Raw genomic sequence first — 22,152 nt, forward strand, 5'->3', positions numbered from 1 at the left:
ACTGCCAAAAGCTGACATATTTATCCTCATTGCAAGTACACCCATATTTAATGTATTTTTGACCTACCAGTCCATAAATATTGCTCAGAAGTATGTATATCCTTTCAGAGAAGCATACTTTTAGTGTGAAGTATAAGTATGTGAACTGCGATGCAGCCATACACACTAATGCTAAGCCTTCTTCCCGCTCTTGCCTCCTTCTCCCCCAAGCCATGTCTATTTATCTCATCTTTCTTCTCCTCCTTCCCTTCTTCCCTTCTTTCTTTCTTTGACTTGCTGAAGGGGAGGTTCATTATGTTCTCCCTGTCTCAAGGTTTTGTGGCTGACACTCAAGGTTTCTGCTCAGCTTACTGGATCATCCATCAGAGCGAAGCTACCCGTGCTGCTTTCATTGCGCGACGATTCAGAAACTCTTCTCAAATGATGTGAAGGGAGAAAAAAAAAGCTGGAGTAACACCAGCTCGGGGTTACAGGTTGCTTAATTGAGCTTGTTAACACAAGGAAGTCTATAATAGTATATTATAATATAATTGATCCATTTGCATTCCCATTCATCTCAACAGCATTATAAAGCATGGCTTCACAGACAAGGTTTAGATTAGGAATAGGCCTTAGTTTAATTAGGACATTTAAGTAGTTTTTATAAACATGCCTTATAAAAAACATTAGTGTGCATCTTGAGACAAAACAATATTGCAAGATATTGTTAAGAGTTGGTTTCAGTTAAGACAGCTCAAACATGGGGGTAAAAAAAGAAACACTGCATGTGTTGAGCCAGTTGGGACATTTTTGGGGTTATTTTTTCCATGGTTGAGGAGTTTTTGTGTTACACAGACGTTGGATTAATGGCTGGGTCAATCTCACTGATAGTTGATCTGGTAGCCCATCTGACATAACAACAACTCAGCCTTATGGGTAAGCTAGTATTCCTGTAAAAAATAACAAGCATAAATCAACCCATTATGCTAAATTTAATGCACAACCCAGAATGCTAGGGGTTTTAATAACCCACGGTTGGGTTTGTCCATTTTTGTCCCAGCAGTGGGTTGCAAAACAACCCAAATTGGGTTATTTTCAATCCAATGGTTTTTAGAGTGCACTTGTGTGTGGTTGTCGCAATCTAAAATCTGACATTTTTGCTTATGATGGGCACTCATTTTTAGATTGTTGTTGAGTTTTTCTGTTTTAAACAGAAAAACTATATGTCATGACAACATTTGCTGATTGCATTGACAACTTTAAGTGTACTTCAGTCTTTTTGATTGACACCTGTCACATCACCTTGCGCAGACCCGTCACAGCCATTTCAAGATCACAGACGTGCATACAAAATGAAATTCAATCTCAATCATTGGCGACACAATACCACCTCTTCATTTAATCACACACTTGCATATTTATTAAATTAATAGATAGTTAATGGACCGTTAAATTAAACTGTATCCTATTTTTTTGCGCACAATAAACCTCCTTTGCTCGCCTTGCCTCTCCTGAGCCACCGCTGCTGCCGTTTTCCGCAGTCTGATACTCTCTCGGGCTGTTGTCAGAATAAAGAGGCATTCTGTGCACTTCTCTTTGATGTCTGTGACCCGAAGAGAGGAGAGAAGAGAAGACAGCAAGATACTTAAAAGACACTGCTCTGGGAGAAGGAGGAAGAGGGAGCAGGCAGGGAGGAGATAGAGAGTGCGAGAGACACAAGGTATGAGAAAGGAAGAAGAGGAGAGGTACAAAGAAATGTTTGTTCTGTCTCTGCGCTCCGGAGCCTCAGAACAATGAAAAGAGACTTTAACCTACATTAACAAAGAACTGTGATTTCAAACATATACAGCCACAATAATAAAGTAAAAAAAGCTGAGGAAAGGACCATGGCAACGAATTGTGATGACGTTATAGCCATATGGGCTTCTGGAAAAGTGCATTTCTAACTACAAAAGCCTTTTTGAATCAAAACGAAACTTTTATGAGTTGAGTATTCTCAGAAGTATAGCTAGTACAATTTTCACCCCTGCAAAATAGTTCAGCATTAATAGTAGTGAGATTTAAAGACATTTAAAAAAAGAGTTGATGAATACAGAAATGATAAAGAAAGAAAATAAATCTGTTTTTTTGGTTTGTCACCAAACAAAGTGACATCTGAATATCTTTGTAATGATGCAGTAGTTTGGGTGTCAAAAAAAATGAACCAAAAGGCAGCCAGTCATTGTATTTTAGTCATACAAATTAATTGATCAGATTTGTCTAATAAAGGAGTTTTAACCTTTATGACGCATGGACCTTATACATTATACACTAACCGGACACTTTATTAGGTACACCTTGCTAGTACCGGGTTGGACCCCCTTTTGCCTTCAGAACTGCCTTAATTCTTCGCGGCATAGTTTCAACAAGGTGCTGGAAACATTCCTCAGAGATTTTGGTCCATATTGACATGATAGCATCCCATAATTGCTGCAGATTTGTGCATGCACATCCAAGATGCGAATCTCCTGATCCACCACATCCCAAAACTGCTCTATTGGATCTATTGGATTGAAATCTGGTGACTGGAGGCCATTGAGTATAGTGAACTAGTAAAACCAGTGTGAGATGATATGATCTTTGTGACATGGCACATTATCCTGCTGGAAGTAGCCATCAGAAGATTGGTGGACAGTGGTCATACAGGGATGGACATGGTCAGCAATAATACTCAGGTAGACTGTGGCGTTTAAACGTTACTCAGTTGGTACTAAGGTGCCAAGAAAAAAATCCCCCTCACCATTCAATCCCCACCAGCAGCCTGAACCGCTGATACAAGGCAGGATGAATCCATGCTTTCATGTTTACGCCAAATTCTGACTCTACCATCTGAAGAAATCGAGACTCATCAGACTAGGCAACGTTTTTCCAATCTTCTATTGTCCAATTTTAGGTGTGAATTGTAGCCTCAGTTTGACAGCTGACAGGAGTGGCACCCATGTCTTCTGCTGTGTTGCTCATCTGCTTCAAGGTTCGACGTGTTATGCGTTCAGAGATAATCTTGTGGATATTTGAGTTACTGTTGCCTTTCTATCAGCTCGAACCAGTTTGGCCATTCTGACCTCTGGCATCAACAATGCATTTCTACCCACAGAACTGCCACTCATGGAATATTTTCTCTTTTTTGGACCATTTTCTGTAAATCCTAGAGATGGTTGTGCGTGAAAATCCCAGTAGATCAGCAGTTTCTGAAATGCTCAGACCAGCCCATCTGGCGCCACGTTCAAAGTCACTTAAATCATCTTTCTTCCCCATTCTGATGCTCAGGTTGAACTTCAGCAGATTGCCTTGACCATGTCGAGTTGCTGCAATGCGATTAGCTGATTAAATATTTGCGTTCACGAGCAGTTGAATAGGTGAACCTAATAAAGTGACCGGTGAGTGTATAATGCTTAACAGATCATTAGACAATTCATTAACCGTTATAGACCTGAGTTATATTTTAGGGACACCAACATCCTGTCCATGATTTATATATATTTTTATGAACAGAATGTTGGTGTCATGTCTCATAGCAGCAATATTTTAAACGGATGGGTTAATATAGCAATTTAAAAAATGACAATCTGTGTGCATATATCACCTCCCCAGACTCTCTGAAATATATTTTTAGTATTTGGTATGTTAAATGGTTACAAATTATTTTCCTTCTTCTATGGTTTATGGTCATCAGCGTATTGTTTGGTCGCACTGCAGATGGTGGTTCTTCGAGTACAGACTCTATTAATTCAATACTAATTTATAGAACCTGTTTTGCCTCACAGACAATTTAGATTATCATAAACAGACCAGAATGAAGAAAAATAGGACATCTGCATTTTCTTTTTGACGCACATTAAATACAGATATTCTTTTATAGAGTAAAAAAAAAAACAATATTGAAATAATTACACCAACCCTTGAGCCTCAGCATTAGTCAGCATATTAACACTTACAGCATCAGCAGTAATCAATTAGAGCAAACATCCGAGGGCTCAATGAACTATTTATTGATACTCTGTGTCAAAACAGTGACCTTGGTTAATCTAAAAAGGAAATCCATATTGTTTAGCTATGATTTTAAATTGCTTCACATTTGCCCACAATAAATGTCAAAGCCTTTAAATCAGAGCCAGTGGCTCGCCATGTAGTATCAAAATCCTTGCTTCAAAAGTTCATGGCTAAATATGAGCGCAAAACCACATGAATGATTATCCACTCAATTATCTTTCTCTCTGTTTGAACTCGGTCGAATGCTGATCCACCCGCAATATGAAATAACAGGGTATTCATAATACACAGAGCAAAAGCTGCGGCGATTGTTTAGAGAGGGGGAGCAATAGAAATGGTTCAACTGAAGCGTGTCTGATTGCAACACTGCGTTGATTTGGTTTCTGTGCCATACGGCCATAAGGCCGCGGTCATTCCGATAGCTTGCAAATCATCGCTATAATTACTTCTCGCCAAATCCAGATGAAGATCCTTATTTCAGATTAATTATCTTAATCACAGCATATCAGAGTCAGATGAAGCCACAACGATGTGTGATGACATTGAAAGGGCAGCGACGTCTGAGACATACTGATAATTATGCACGGGCAGGGATCCGGTGACAAAACAAATCAGTTAAGTTCATCTCTGAAGTGGAACTAGTGTTTGGATTATGCAAATGTATTGTGTGATTGTGACAAGAAAATGGGTTAAAATCACACATCTGTTGAACTAAACCTCGCATTTTCCATCCACTTAGAGTTAACCATTACCTAACTATTTAACTTGATAACAATTTTGAATATTTATATTCAAAGCATGTTTGAATATGAACCACATTTTTGGTCCTTGGAGGGACATAAGTCCCTTATTCGTATCACATCTTTATGTACGCCTATGATTCTTTGCAGAATCTTAATGAGTTGTTTGAAGTGTTAAACTATCAAACTGTGTAACCACCGCCTTCCCTAGTGACTTCTTGGCCTCAACGGTATGTAAATGAATCCAAACACATTTAATAATTAACATTGAACAGTTTGTCACCATATTAAATTCATATTTCAACTTTACTAAAAAATTAGGCCACCTTCCTTCATACCACAGTATGTGATCAAACATACAATAGAGCACAATGCAAAAGTAAGGGTGATCCTGAGCCATTTTAATAAAACATCACCCCATAGTGTTCTTCTACACAGCAATCAGCATGCTAATGCAGCCTCTAATAATATTGTAAGTTAATTAATGTCAAGTAAGGCAATCATTTTCCTAGTATGCAACTACAGAATGGAGAAATATTGACCAACCGCATAGTCAACATTATTTTTTCCTTAAAGCGGCACAAGAAAAAATGCCATTCATGAATAAATAATTTACAGTGGTATTCTGTATCAAGTGTTCTGGGCAATAGCTACAGTTTTTCCAAATCAAAGGCTGACAGCCGGCAGTCTGTGAGGCTCCTGTGTTTTTGGCAGGAGATGAGGAGCAATAGGGCATCCCAGTGAACTGCTCTGTTCATGCTTTATGTTATAGATTTCCAGTACAACACCAGCTCACGCAACCTGCAGAATTGTTTTTGATGAATTCCCAACAGTACGCTGTACTGACACGGGTGATGATTCTGAACACAGGAAGGCGGTGGACATTTTTTACTGTAAATACATTTGTTAAAGTAGTAAAACGGTAATGCAGTAAAACGGTAAAGTGGTAATGCATACTGAATAGTGTGCTATATAATCAGAGTACTGTTTGACAAATTAGCTTATTTTTAAATTTGCACCATAACACTTTTTCAAATACGTAACATTACTTAATACAATGGAACACTTCTCATTTATATAACATCATGTACGCTACCATTCAAAAGTTTACAGCCTGTAAGATTTTTTTTAAATGTTTTTGAAAGTCGTCTCATGTTCTCAAAAATACAGTAAAAACAGTAATATTGTGAAATAACATTACAGTTGTGATCTATGTTTAATATATTTTAAAATGTAATGCATTCATGTGATGCAAAGCTGAATTTGCAGCATCATTACTCCAGTCTTCAGTGTCACATGATCCTTCGGAAATCATTCTAAAAATAAAAAAGTGACGTGACGTGGTGTAGCCAAGTATTGTATCCCATACATATTTGTGCTCTGCATTTTACCCATCCAAGTGCACACACAGCAGTGAGTATTGAACACACACACACACACGGAGCAGGTTTTTTTGCTACGTCGCCCGGGGAGAGAATGGGGGTTAGGTGCCTTGCTCAAGGGCACCTCAGCTGTGGGTAATGAGAGTGGAAGAGTGCTGTTCATTCACTCCCCCCACTCATATTTCCTGCTGGTACTGAGACTCGAACCCACGACCTTCGGGTTACAAGCCCGACTCTCAACTGCCCCGTAATATGCTGATTCTTTGCTCTAGAAACATTTATTATTATTATCAATGTTGAAAACAGTTGTGCTGCTTAATATTTTTGAGGAAATTTTTTTATATTTTGTTTTTGTTTTTTAAGTTTCAGGATTCTCTGATGAATAGAAAGTTCAAAAGAACAGCATTTATTTGAAATAGAAATCTTTTATAACGTTATAAATGTCTTTAATGTCACCTTTGATCAATTGAATGCATTGTTGCTAAATAAAAGCAATAATATCTTTCAAAAATCTTACTGACCCTAATCTTTTGAATGGTAGTGTACTTTTTTGGCCAGATGCACGATAACATGCCATTTACTTTTTAACACCCTAACCTCACAGCGACAAGTTTTCCACCACTCAGATGTAAAATTCTAATTTTAGTCACACTGAAACACCAGGCACAACACTGCAGCGCAAAGAAACAAGTACAGGCTGGAGGAACATTATTAGTCCCTTGTACCAAATGATTCCTCTTTAGCTGTGCCATCTCAGATCTGTCTAAGACTGAGATGGTAGACATCTTCAGAGGCAGAATGTGTCCTCTGCATGTCGAAGGCTGCGCTACCTTGCCATTCGCTCTACAAACAGATATATGAGGCTGAGAAGCACCCTGTGGTATTAATTAGCCAGTAGCTGATCCTGCTTCACTGTACAGTGGCAGTCAATGCTAATGCAGAAGGACCTACCAGGATATATGGCATGTGGCCAGATCCGGTGAATAACATCCCCCTCCAATTACATTCTCCTCCTCTCCATGTCCTTCAACTTAGGACCAGTCATGAAATCAAGATGGTAACCTACTATGAAAAATCTTTTGAGATTTACATGCAACATTCATATGCTGTCTATCGGTCCATTCAACCATGTATATCCATCCATCCATCCAGTCAAATCTATTTTTAATATACATGCAAAAAAAAAAAGACATTCAGTCTTGTACAATAAAAATAACAGCAATGGTATCAAAATCCATCCATCCATCCAAATCTATTTGTAATATACATACAAAAAAACAGACATCAATTGTTTGCGTGTATGTATCCATCCCTCCACCCATCCATCTAGCCAATCAATCAATCAATCAATCAATCTATCTATCTATCTATCTATCTATCTATCTATCTATCTATCTATCTATCTATCTATCTATCTATCTATCTATCTATCTATCTATCTATCTATCTATCTATCTATCTATCTATCTATCAGTCAAGTGCTGTACAATAAAAAAAACAGCAATGTGAAAAATAATGAAATAAAATAAACAAAGTTACCAGGAATAATAAAAAAAATAGTAGTATCATTATAAAATAACCAGAGAATCTATCAAAGGAGGCGAGCTAATGGTTACACCACTCCAAAACAACACGAGTTGCCCACATTTTTTTTGGGACATATATCCAGGTGAAAATGTAAACCGAAGAGTCTGATTTAACCTGCCAATTGTCTCTCAGGGGAGTAGAGAAGTCAAGAGAGCAGTCAGTAGAAAGACTGGCCTCTTGAATTTATCATGCCTGGAATCAATGGTTCTTCAGTCTCTAGCTACTTGTTAGCAGAGATCAAACCACCTTTTGAGGTCTCTGGAAATAGAGGCGGGGAACCTCAATGACCCTAACCTTAACACAGACGCAACCGCGCCGCCATTCAGAACACACAAGTGTGTCGAACCCTGAAGATACTGTCCTCCTGTGATAATTTACTCCTACCTGCATCACGATGGATTAATTAGGCCTGCAGAGAGCTCTGGCACTGCGCACAATCATTTACAAGAGGCTGGAGGGGTCTTACCATCCCAAACTAATTGGCACAACAATCAAGAGTGCTTTTAACAGAGGTGAGAGCGGGAAAGAAAAAACGTGGAAGTTTGATAAATGGACTTAGACAAAGAAAATACACTTCAAGAGAAAGAGATATCTCTGTCTGAAATCTACACTGTAAAAAATATTTTTGAATGTAAATAAAAACAAAATTGAAATGAGCATGATTTACAAGGAATTACTATTGAATGTTTAATTCAATGTGCTGAGTTCCGTTTCTTTGCAATTATTTGTGAAATTTAATTTCTAAGATAAAATTGCTTCAAATTAAATCCCACACCAATTTCTTTCTTCAGTCAGTGTATAGTTTACTGTGACTGGCTAATAGGAACAACATTTTTATTGACCAATCAGATTTTAGGGATACAGAAAGGGTTAGGTTTAGGCTTATATCTTTATCAACCAATAAGTTCCCTGTGATTTAAGCGGTGACTTTAAGAGGACAACATATGTTGATCCATGAAATGCATTTTTGTGCATTTAAAAACATTGAAACAGAATGAAATGAAACAGAATTCAAGATTAATTTGAAAAAGTTGAACTGCTGTCTTAAAAGAAGCACACAGAGGAAACAAACACAGTGGGGGAAAACCCAACATGATGGGATGCAATGGCGAAAGACATCCATCTGACACATGAGTACCCAGACCAACAATCAAAAAAGTTATGTATCTTGTGGGAAAAGTCCTTTCATTTTAGGCAGCTCTACAAGATAATAAGCAAAAGACCTAAAAGATTAAACAACAACAAGACCTCAATGTCATTGGTATTACAATGTAAAGAATGTGACATTTGTTCCAAGACATTGTGCATTAGGGATTAATGTGTTATTTCATTAGATGCATTTTGATTGATGCGACAAGTAGGGGATGTAGAAAATCACCTCTGCTGCAATGAGATTTTGATTGTGTCTATGGCAGTTTGAAACTGGCAATCTATCCTCAAAGCAATCTGCAAAGCAGCCATTCTTCTCCTCTCCCTCCTCGCCCGTCCGCTCAGGGGGAAAACCAGTGTAGCTCTTTATAAAGAGTCAAACAACCAGACCTAAACAACCGCAAAGGATGTTTAGCTGAGCAGAAAGTGTTGTTTCCTCACTGATATCACACGCCAAACCTACTCTGCCACAAAGACTTGTGTTCACAAAGCAATTAGATGGGAACAGTGCTAGTGCAATGATTATGAGTTGTTGTCATCTGCAATCAAAGTATTAATTTCTTTCAAATTATAAAATTATAAAACACCTTTAATTAATCATTCTGGGATGTACAAGCCAAGAACAAGCCAATTAATTTGATTAAGGCACAGAACAGTAAACCATGTCTGTGTGTATATATATATATATATATATACACACTTGATTAATGCATGTCTTTCAGTGTTTTTCAATAATTTTTTTTTTTTTTTTTACTTTTTTAATGATGGCACAAATAAATAGAATCTGGAGTGATATGGAATTAAAGTATAATCAGAAATAAAAATGGAAACATTGCGCAACAAGTCAAATGACATGTTTATTAAGAAAACATAATGGCCAAATAAAGACATCTCAATATTCACCAGCATATTCAATATACTGTATCGCTCAGTCCTAACAACTAGCATGGTAAATACAAAGGGAAAGCATTCATATTATTGCAGACACAACAATCCCAAATATCCTAAAACAGTCCATAGTCTGTCACAACTTAAGGGCTCTATCGCTGATCGATTTTCATTTGCATTTCAATCTGCTTGCTTTCACCGACTGTCTGAAACAGAGTCACTTTTCCTCTGAGAGCTGCACCCACTCCTAGTTTTAGACATTTGCCAATTGTTCTCCATTCATTTCACAAGCCTAAATACATAAATTACCCCCACCAAAATTAAAAATCCCATCCAAACAAAGTAATGGGAATCTTTGCATATTTATGAAAACTGGAAGAGCTCTCCATCAACGTGGGTTTGGTGCTGTTCTCACTCTCGATAGCGTCCATTAATATGCACACCGCACGTATTTTTGAAGTGGGTTCGTGTGACAGGGCGTGCTGTCTTCTGTCAAACTCCACAAACACTCCATATCAACAGACTGCAGATAATAATAGAGATAATAGCGGGTTGAAGCCTGCATCAAATACACACAGTGTTGTTTTTTGACGTTAACGCGTGGGCCTCGTCTACTCTGGCTCTTCTCAACAAGTGTCTACGTCCCTGAAATCTTTCTGCGTCCAGGTCCGGTAGAAAGGGTGTGTCTGACCCGTCAATCAAATTTGTTTATGGCGCTGCTGTTGGCCAGCTACATGCTGACATTGCTTCTGCCGTGAGACCTGGCGAACCTGCCAGGAACAGAAGACCATCCATCAAGCCGACAGTCAGGCAATACAAACCACTCGGAGGGCGAGAACACACACGTCCTTCCAGTGCCAGATTTATCGCCCTCATATATACGCTTCACTGATGGATACCACATAAATGCCCTATCAGAATAGCTGGATTAAAGCCCCACCCACAATGTCATTCTTCACTCTCACTGGCTTGTACATCAGCAAAAAAGGTCATCTTATGTTATTATTCTTCTTTTTTTTTTTAGATCATGGTATGAAAGCTAGTATTTCAAAATTTCATTTCCAATTTTCTCGTTCTATAAGTGTTTTCTTGACCTTTCTACTACCTATATGTAGAGAGATGGGAACCGGGTCAGGAAATGACAAAAGCTGGATTCAAACTCGAATCGCCTACAAATAAGCCCTAAAATATCAGAATGTGAGCAAACCACAAACCCACAGGCCTGATGTCACTATTAAAGCATCAATTAGACACTTAAAACAAAGTGTTACGGTGATTGGTTTATAATTTAAATAATTACATCTATCAGAATACAATTTAACAGGGATAGTACATACACATAAAAATCATTTACTCACCTCATGTCGTTCCATATCTGTATGACTTTCTTCTGTGGAACATAAGAAAAGATATTTTGAGAAATGTGTTTTGTTTTTTGGTCCATACAATGAAAGTCAATGGGCTCCACATTCTACAAAATATCTTCTTTGGCGTTACACAAAAGAAAGCAATGCAAACTGGGTTTTGAACGACAAAAGGGTATATTTTGGGGGAGTAATTTGGTTTAAATAAATACAATTATATAAATAAAATAGCTAGATACAGTTCTAGCCTAATTAATGGCATGCAAAAAATGGCAACTTGGCTCATTATATATACAACAAAATTGAATGTGGCTCATCCAATCAGAAGTAAGATTCTGAACAACGCATTTTGCAAAACAGTTTGAATAACAGGAAAAATGCTCCACATTACAAACAATAGCAAATATACATCTTTAAATCCATGCTTAAAAATCACATTAACTGTAAATGGAAGTGTAAGATACAAAACAGAATGACTGTAAATAACAACCCAAGATACTTATGACAACAAATAACCTGACAAGAAAAAATTCTGACATAAACTTTTTAAATTAATCCGCCTTTAAAAAAAAATAGCAGCAACATTTTTAGAAGAATCAATCACAGATTTGGTGCTCTGACAGGTTTAAGAAACTCTTTGTTAGACGAGCACACTCACTTTAACATAACTGCTGATGTCTTTTTTTGCTGAAGTAGCAGCGTTTTAATTCTAAAGGATTCCAAAATGCAAAAAAAAAATAAAAAATAAAAAAAAATCATTAAATATCCATTATTCTTTGTTCCTTGCACTTGTCATCCTCATCATTTCTTCCTCCTTTCTTTCTTACACTCCCACTCTATTCCAAAACCTAGTGCGCTTCACAAACAATTTTTTCCCGCAAAAGGTATACACAGTATCTTAATTATGTTGTCTTCTAAGAACATATTCAACATTGATAAGCTTGGGGTCTGTAAGAAGTCTTTTATGCTCACCAAGGAACAAAGAATGTGAAATATAACAATTTAAAATAACTATTTTATATTTGAATATATTTTAAAATCCTGTGATGCAAAGCTGAATTTTCAGCATCATTACTCCAGTGACACATGATCCTTCAGAAATCATTCTAACCTGAGAAATTTGAATATTTTGCAACATTATAAATGTCTTTACTGTCACTTTTGATCAATTTAATACTTCCTTGCTAAAAGTATTAATTTCTTTAAAAAATAAATCTTACTGACCCCAAATTCATGATGGCAAGAGAAAAGTTGACCTTAAATAAACTAAACAAGTACCAATAGAAATTGTTAGTATGTCCTATTTACTTTTATGTTAGAATATTGTGCCAACATGTGAATGCCAAACTCCACTGAAATCTTTTGAATCGCGTCTGTCATGCAGAGCGCTGATGTATTCCATTGCAAACACTGATTATGTAGGCATAGGCAATGAGGCAACACACCAGGTCTCGAAAACAGAGCTTTTGTCTGTTTTCATGCTTGTTTTAGTCCTCACCTCAGACATTTCAAAGGCTAACACTGTATCTAAAAGGAAACCTGTGGAAATGTATTAATACAATCGGCCCAGAATTGAATCAGAACCAAACATTAGAACTGAGATGGCTCTATATTGAATTATGGCTCTCAGATGCACGTTGAGTAGATTCTCATATTTTTTCCAGGCTGACTGTAGAGCATCCAGTGCCTGAGATAAAAAAGACAACATATGGGCTAGATTCACTGACTTGAATATGTATAAAACATCTAAGAAAGAGATCATCTAACAAAACCTTTGCTGTGATGTGCTTGAGGCTGATCCTCAAACCAAGATGAAAACAGACATCAACGTGGTGAAATTATTTTATTGCTATATGAAAAGAGGGACCTGCACAATGACATCAAAGCAAACATTGAGAGGATATTGTTTTGATAATATTTGCAGACTTTCAGAGAACAAGTGGATGGACACGGACATTAAAGTCAACACAAAATAGCATTCCACTTCTCCATTATGACATATTTCCAAGTAAAATGTGATATTCTGTCAGGAGTTTATATTTGTCTATATATGATATGCATTTTTTTTTTGAATAACATGCACTGGTGAATAATGCACAATAACATGTATGAAAAAAATATGTTACTGGTCTTATCCAATTTGTTTTCATGTTGACTTTAAATGGAGGGGAAAAGAAAAAATGCAAGAGGAAAGGAAAGAAATGAAATGAAAAATGTCATTCCTTAGCATCTGTCAAACGTACCTATGTTTTATCTTGTGTTATTCAGCAAATGTTCTGCCTATAACGCAGGGAGGAAATAATATATTGTTCCTGTCTTGGCCAGTTGTACTCCAGATCAGCTGTGAAATTCTTCATTGTTGTTCGAAGCAGGTACAACAAGCATATCTAGACACAAGACCAGAGTTTCTCAACCAGAGCCGGGTTCTTTGAAGAGGCTAGAGAGGCAGTGCCTCCTCAAAAACATTTGAAAAAAAAGAAAAAAAGATAGTACCACAATAAAGCAAAGCAAATATTATGAAATATGAGATCAAATAGTATTTAACACCCACACCCTGATATCTCTCTCTTTTGGCTTGTCGAATTCCGACCATGCAACCACAATGGGACCTCTGACCATGTTGAGACTGGGTTCACCATTCTTTGACCTCTGTGTGACCTTTTATGTGCGAGTGAGAAATAGTGTGTGTACAACCAAAAGATCATCAACCCATTTTCATCCTGTCCAAAGACTGAAAAGTGTGGTGGAGAGCCTTTAGGGCTTGACAGATAAAAAACAACAACAACATCAACAAATAAAATACCCCACATGACCACAGGGTCAAGCAACCACCATTGCTGACCTGAGCTTTTTTTTATTCTCAACTCCACAGAGGTGCATTCAAGGGACAGCATATATATATATAACTTTTGAATGTGTGTGTATATGTTTCTATATCATGACAACTCTCTAAAGATTTTTAGCATGGTAATGGATATGACTATGTTAAAGGGGCGGTTCAGAATTTTGGACATCGGGCCTCATGCGGATGCCACATGAACCAGCTTGCAACAAGTAGTAACGCTATAAATATCATCAGCTTGCGATAAGGACCCATCAGCCTTCGCCATCTTATACACTACAGTTCAAAAGTTTGGGGTCAGAAAGATTTTTTGAAAGAAATGAATACCTTTATTCAAGAAGGATGCATTCATTTGATCAAAGTTAAAGTCAAGACTTTCAAATTGTTATAAAAGATTTCTATTTAATATAAATGCAGTTCTTTTGAACTTTCTACTCATCAAAAAATCCAGAAATTTCTGTTTTCGAAAAATACACAACTGTTTTCAACGTTGATAATAATAAGAAATGTTTCTTAAGCAGCAAATCAGCATATTAGAATGATTTCTGAAGGATCACGTGACACTGAAGACTGGAGGAATGATGCTGAAAACTCAGCTTTGCATCACAGGAATGAATTAGAATAGAAAATTGATATAGAATAGAAAAACTGTTATTTTTTCTATGCTAATAAATAATTTATTTTTGTTTATTTTGATTTCAGGGTTAACCCGGAGAGGTCTTTGTTAGATTCACAAAGTCTTTCAACAACTCACAGAATAAATCCCACAAAAATTTATCAATTTAGTTTAGTGTGTTTGCTGCCAGTGCTTGTGATACAAAGATTGTGGTTCTTCTGTAAATACAATTTATGCCACCTCTGTGCCGCATTGCCTAAAAACTGTTTTCAAGTGTTTCGATCTCTCAAACATGTAACCTTTAAATGACAACATATCCATGATAAGGCCATAGCACTATCATCTTCATACATAGTATATGCACTAAAATCTGAATCTGATTAGCTGAAGCCTCAAGGTCTTGAGTGGGAGCTGTGGGTGACTGTGAAAAGTGCCGAAAACACGGAGCACGAGAAGAGAGAGGATGCTGTCGGACAAAAGAAAGACAAGGCCACATATCCAAGACTGCTAAATAATTTGTTTAAACTTCTGTATGTTCCAAGAGATGTGCCTTTGAATACATATGTAGAAATTAATTTTTTGTAACTACTCAATAGTTAATAAAAAGAATGATTTTGGTCAAATAAATGCATATAATTAAAATGTGTAGGGTGTAATGGAAAAGTAATATAACTAGTAGTGTAACGAATTACTGTTGCCAGGAAAAGTAATAATATTACTTTTGAAAGGAGTAACCAGTAACGATCAATTAATAAAATGTTTTGAGTAACGAGTCCAACACTGTCTGTACATTATGAAAACATAATCAAAATGAAAAACTGCTGTTACCGTAAAGCTAAATATTTAACGGTGTCAGAGTATTAAAAACGGTTATCTAAAAGTCCCTCCTCACTTTATCCGTATTCATTAAACAGTAACTTTTCAATTAAGCAAGTCTGACTGATTTATTTACAATTCGACATAAAAGAAAGTCACGCTGCACTGTGATTCTTGCATTTGGGTTTGGGTGGGGGGTTTCTCATGTCACATTTGTGTTGTTCCATTTACATCCATAATTTCTGGAAGTCTTTGAACCTCGCAAAGACAAACTAAAGGCTTTGCATGAAGGGAACTCCAGTGGAGCACTGATACCCAACAACCGGCGAGTACACATTACGATCACATATTTGCCTTGCTTTGGTGAGGTTTAGATGATGTACACACAGTTGTCTCAGCATTTGCAATGCAAACAAGTGAGAATTTGCTGAGATAGCAAGTGGTATGAAGGAATCAATGATGAAACCCAGTGGAAATGTGTGGCTTTCATTTTGAGGTTTTTTTTTGGTTTACTTTTGTATGATGTCCAAAATAAAATCCTGAAGCAAAACCAGGTTTTAATGCAGCTTAATAGAGAATTGAGCTCTGAATTAAAACATTTGAATCCTACCTGGCACTAACCACTGGCTGAGCAAATTAATTTAAGGGATTGTACATACACAGACACACACACACACACACACACACACACACACACACACACACACACACACACACACACACACACACACACACACACACACACACACACACACACACACACACACACACACACACACACACACACACACACACACACACACACACACACACACACCTTCTCGGTAGTCTAAGCAGTGAGATACTTTAATACTTTATGCACACTGTGATGTCTGGCAGATTTTAAAAGGCTGTGACTTAAACTAAACTGGGCTCTGCTGCTATATAGGGGCAGATGGAGGACGGCCAGAACTCTAAACGCCACTTTAACGTTGTACCGCTTTGAGATAGGGAAAATATTTGGTCCTCAAACAGCCTAGACTGTGACAGATGCAATCTGAACTTGTCAGCACTGACACGAGATAGCTGGGACCACTAAAATACAGTGACATGAAAATAACATTCATACAACTGTATGTTGTTCCCAACATCTTCATGTATGACACAATATGTCTTGTTATTCGCAACACAAGGTGGTTAAGATGCTGGCAAGATGTCATTTTCTCCTCTCGTTGCACACATTTCCTATTTTCATTGCATCTTTATTCAGCATGTGGAAAATTACATATTTGTAAAGCCAGCTAGTTGGTGGGATACCTGAAAAACTAGTCAACAATCAGATGCATTCCTAGAGATATATTGGCAACACTTTACAATAAGGGTGCACGCACGCACGCACGCACACACACACACACACAGAAGTATATCAAATTACAGAAGTGAAATATGTTACTGTAACATTTTGTTAGCATGCATCCACACACACAAAAAAACTTTCTAACTCACTATCTGACTAGTCATCCCCTTCATAGCTGACTAGTAGTACACTGTTTTCCTGAGCCAGTCCATTATTTTCCATTGTTTTTGGCTTCTTAGTGATCAGTTCCAGGCCAAACTTCATGTCTCAGTACGCTGATCCTCAGCTGAGTGATGAAAACTAGATTTTATTTTGCTAGAAGGTTATCCTTCAGGGCAGTTCAAAGACCCATCAAAATCTCCACATTACATTGACATGGCTGTGAAATCTTCAGTTTCACATCCCTACCTTGGGCAAAGAGATACAGCGAGCACAGCTGGACTTGGCCTAGTTAGTATTCCGCTTGACTGTAGGGTACAACACTGAGGTTTATAGTGTTCTACTGACAGTAAAGGTCAGACCTCAATGGGCAAGCAATCTGTTAAGCCCTCTTCAACTGTGTACTGCACACACACACTCACAAAGACTCACAAATACACACAGGGCAAGATTACATGACTTGGACCAGTTCCTCAGACACAATCACACTCTTCACTCACATGCACAATAAGTCTCTCTCTCTCACTTGATCTACTGCTCACGCACATACCAGTATATGGGCAATTCCAGCGTTATGGACATTTGCAGTCAAAACCTGGAAATATAAATTCTCATAGAATGTATTAATTACCAATATATTGAACCATGAGTTTATATTTTCCTAAACCCCTTACAGTGGAGTCTAGCCATCAAAAAAATATCAGTCTATAAATGTGTTTTATATTTTAGATGAGGGAAATACACATGCATTATGGATGGAACAAATTTTGCAGACTTCCTGTGAATTATAATGCACAAACCAAAAACAACAATATCCACTGAATGCAGAAGGTTTGGCTCTCCACAGAACATAAAATATCTATTTTATTTCACTGTTATGGACGTGACAGTTCTGAAAGTGTAATTTATTTGACTATGGAAACACATATAAAATGCTTTAAAAACTTTTAAAGAGACCTAGTAGGTATTTAAACTACCAAACTTTGACCTCAGTTAATTGACTTAAAACTGAAATTGCACTGCAAATGCTTATGAATTATTTATAGCATGCGTTCACACCATCTCTCATGCTGTTAAGTGTAACCAGTGTGGGACCCGCATTAAAATAAATCTACTCCAGTCTACATCAGAGACAGATGCAGTTGTAACCAAAAAACTGTATTTGACGTTTTTTAAAATGATCTAACTGGTGCTCCAATTTGGTGTTGAACATTAGTTGTTGATTAAGATCATTTAAACTGGTGGCTGTCATAAAAACTTGTTTTAATGAGACCTTTATTCAAAAATACCCTTAATAATTATTAAGATACAAAACAGGTTAAGTAAAAATATGCTGAATATAGGCTAAAATATCATACAAATATTTATTATCAGTTCATTTATGAATATATTAAATGTTTATCATATCAGAGTTGAAATCATCAGTTTTTTTTACTCATTTAAAATTCATATCATTCATTCATTCATTCATAATATGAATAATATGTAAGGATTATTCAATTCAATTTGATGGAATTTTACTATACAATTGAAATTTGGAAATCTTCAAAAAAGGCTTCTTTTTTTTTAGTGCTATTCAAATACGGCAAGAACAATAACATTGTAGCGATCTGTAGACTAAATCCGCATTATGTTCTCTCTGATATTAGAATGTCATTTCTAAAATGTTATTAGAATAAATGAATTACCTAGTTCTGGCATGAAACTCACAGCTGATTGCTGTTGCATCAAGTCACATTTATTTATATAGTGCTTTTTACAATACAGATTGTTTCAAAGCAGCTTTACAGAGATAACAGGAAAATAATGCAAAAAAGTTTGTTTCCTGAAGAAAATAGCTTCACAGTCCAGCTTAAAGGGGTCATATAATGCCATTTTTGTACAAGCTAATATGATTCTTTAGGGTCTAAATTAAAAGTTTGTAATATACTTTAATTAAAAATTCTCATTAGTATTGTAAGAAAACAGTTCTTTTACCTGGTCAAAAACAGCTCTGGTTTCAGTGCATATGCCTTTAAATGATCATGAGCTGTGCTCACCCCGCCTCTCTGTTCTGTGTGTACACCGTTTATAACACAATAACCATAACGCGTTGTTTAGTATAAACGTGGGATTATGAATTATATTGAAAACGTCGTACATAGAAAACATGCCGTAATGTACCCTGAGTGTAAACCTTAGACGCATTCATTGTGAAGCATGCAGCTAGCAATTTGCAAAGATATAAATATTAATATAAAGTTTAATAAAACGTTACACTCACTTCAGTTGTTCTAGAGGTTCAGCAGGAACATGAATAGTTGGTACAGATCCTTTTTTCAGGAGCAGCTTCTTAGCAAAACCAGCTTTATACTGACCCTCGTTTATAAAGCAGTCTGGTGTGTGAAATGATTCACGCAAACATGAGAGCATTCGGATTTAGGAACATTAAAATGACTGCTGTGTTCGTTATTACACCCAAGAACAGAACACCACAATCGCTTAGACGCCATTCTGCTCATAGACAGCTCAAGCATATCAACAATGACCGCGCCGGTCCGCGCAGACTATGATTGACAGCTGGGTCACGAGCGAGGGCGGGTCTGTGTTGAAACGCTGCTGTCAATCAACAATCGTGGGAGGGGCTTCCGAGCGTGTGACGTCACACAGCAGAACGGCTCGATTTGAGGCAGGGGAAAACATATAAGGAGATTAAAACAAAAACACTGGATGGATTTTTATCATTATATGATGGTTGTGTACAGGCACTGCCAACACACATTTCAGTACAATCAACTTGAAAAAGTGCATGTACCATTATATGACCCCTTTAAGTAAGTTAAGTGATGTTTCATTTTTGTACATAGCCGCTCTGGAGTAAACCGTGATATCATCGTCCAGCTCAGTTCAGTTCTTGTATAATAGTGTCAATGCAGGCAGAGCAATATTATTGTTGAATATTAGCCTCCAATGAGCTGCGGCTCAACATTCAAACAAATACCGGTTTGTTCCTGTTAGCAGTATTTTTCAGAAACCCTCCACCCTCCCCAGCTCCACCTGTATAGATCTGCTACGGGGGTAAATCATGTACAGCAGCAGCATGTCTGTGAATGTATTGGTAGTAACAAGTCTCTGTACTCGCTCTGCAGCCGCAGCAGATCTATTCCGCCAAGACCAAATACATTAACATTGCCATATCCATTACCATGCCAATGTCTATTACCATACCAATCTCCCGAGAGTTGTCATGACAGAATTTCTAAAATGTTATGATACGGTAAACCTGAAACAGATCACAGCACTAGGCCTTCACAGTATATCAGTAATCATCAACGTGGTAAACATGCACGCCGGGCCGATCGCTATGGCTATGCATATGATTTAATACGAAGCGTCTGTAACCATCACGTCCATAACACATTATTATGGTTGCACAGAGCAAAGAAGGAAGATAAGTTGTTGATCATAATACGAATGAACATATTTGGCTGTGTATAGAACATTTCTAGTTAGTTGCATTTATAATTATTATGATATAAACAATCTTTAAAACGTTACAGATGTGACACAGCACTGAAGCGTTGTGACTTCATAAATCTAGCCCTTATAAATCATCACAGTTATGACAAAGTGCACTTATTTCTCAGACAAGCCTCCAACTTTCTACAAAATTCTTCCTCTTGACATAAATTAAAAAAATGGGCAGCCTTTGATCTCTCTTTTGAAAACATTAAATATGGTTGAATGAAAATGTTGTACTATTGGTGGATGGCAATTTCCTTCAAATATGTCATTTTATTTTCCTATTAAAATATGTCAGTGCAGTAAAATACAGACCCAAATGCACAACTTGAATAGGGTTTTGTTCTTTTGGTAAAAAACAAAAAAAAATTCATGGTTTGGTTCATATGCTCCCAAAATCATAAGACAAATAAGAAATTATATTTTCCATAAAGAAAACGAAGCCTGTTTTTAAAGAACATTAATGTTTTGTGCATTTTGACTATTCTAATGAGAAATAAACACTTTTATTCTTAAAATGTATACTACTGCAGTGCGTCTAGATATTTTTATTTATTATTTATTTTCCTATTACTCTCAATGATTGCATTTTGATACATGATTAAATTACGTAAAATAAACAGCAACAACAACAAAAAAGGGATAAAATGGAAGTCTGACTTTTTTTGGTGGTGGGGGGGGGGGGGGGGGGGGGGGGGGCGGGGGGTTATGGGAGGATTCACACATCAAAGGCCTTTGGAGTTTAGCTTAATTCTTCCAGTATGGTTTGCTGTAGATAACGAACAGTATGATAGTTTCATTCATATACCATAGAATATGATCTGATTGGAATGGGCCGTTTAAATGTGCATATGCCAGCTTTTGTTTACATGTAATCTGTCAGTACAACATACCTCATTATGTAATAGAAAATCATCACTGAATCTTTCAAATGAAAGCGTAAAATGCAATGTCATGGATAAAGGCAAGCAAGCCCTGCTTCCAAACAAACACACCACACAAATACATGTCTAGATTTAGAATAAATACAAAATATTTGGCGTAACAGCAGCAGTAAAGGAAAGGTTCACTATTGGCAGACCATAAATCTAGCCAAAAATGTCCATAGATTTACATTGAATGATACCAGACACATATCTAGAGACCGGAATATGTCAAAGACTTGATGTTTTGGCACTTTTGACTTAGACCAGTAACATACCAGAACATCCAGCACTGTGCACGTGATTTCTGCATGGGTAAAGATCGCTCACATTGTCTTCAGACAAAAAAGTATTGCTGGCAATTTATAGCAAAAATAATAATAGAAAAATTCTGAAAACGATCTGAAATTAAATATATAAACTTTAAAGTGCAGGTGGACATTCATGAACAAACATACATACATACACAAAATCAATATAACTAAATTGTAAAGAATAATCAAATGGATAATAAAGAAATCTTGAAAATAAATATCCCTTTGGAGTTGTAGCGCAAGACACTGCCAAGCCATTACGGTTACGGTTGCAGCCATAGAAAATGCAGGATTGCAGATCAGTGCAGTTTTAATGAAAGAAATACTATACATAAAGCCTAGGATGTCCTTGAAGTCTGCTTGTATAGAAAAACACAGAATTCAATAAAAAGAAAAGAAAGAAGCTTCTATGGATGGGATGAAAACATCTGATTGCTATTTATTATCTGATATATTTAGCAGTACATGTTTTCCATGACCACCGCTGCTTTTCACTCCCAAGTTAAATGCATTTCACTCCGGGTATT

The 22,152-nt window shown here is 36.9% G+C and overlaps 1 protein-coding gene across 2 annotated transcripts in view; it reads right to left on the minus strand.

Moving 5' to 3' along the window:
* The window catches only part of raly (RALY heterogeneous nuclear ribonucleoprotein), a 75,123-nt gene that overhangs the window by 36,121 nt on the left and 16,850 nt on the right, over positions 1–22,152 (minus strand). Inside the window, exon 3 of one of the 2 annotated variants that reach the window (XM_056270543.1) lies at positions 11,113–11,144. The exons of the other annotated variant lie outside the window; for it this stretch is intronic. Coding sequence (XP_056126518.1) covers positions 11,113–11,127 — 15 coding nt within the window. The 5' untranslated portion in view covers positions 11,128–11,144. The remainder of the gene's footprint in view (positions 1–11,112; positions 11,145–22,152) is intronic. 2 annotated transcript variants of the gene reach the window in all.

Source organism: Rhinichthys klamathensis, unplaced genomic scaffold (assembly GCF_029890125.1).
Source record: "Rhinichthys klamathensis goyatoka isolate OS25496 unplaced genomic scaffold, OSU_Roscu_1.1 h1tg000303l_1, whole genome shotgun sequence".
NCBI classification, from domain to species: domain Eukaryota; kingdom Metazoa; phylum Chordata; class Actinopteri; order Cypriniformes; family Leuciscidae; genus Rhinichthys; species Rhinichthys klamathensis.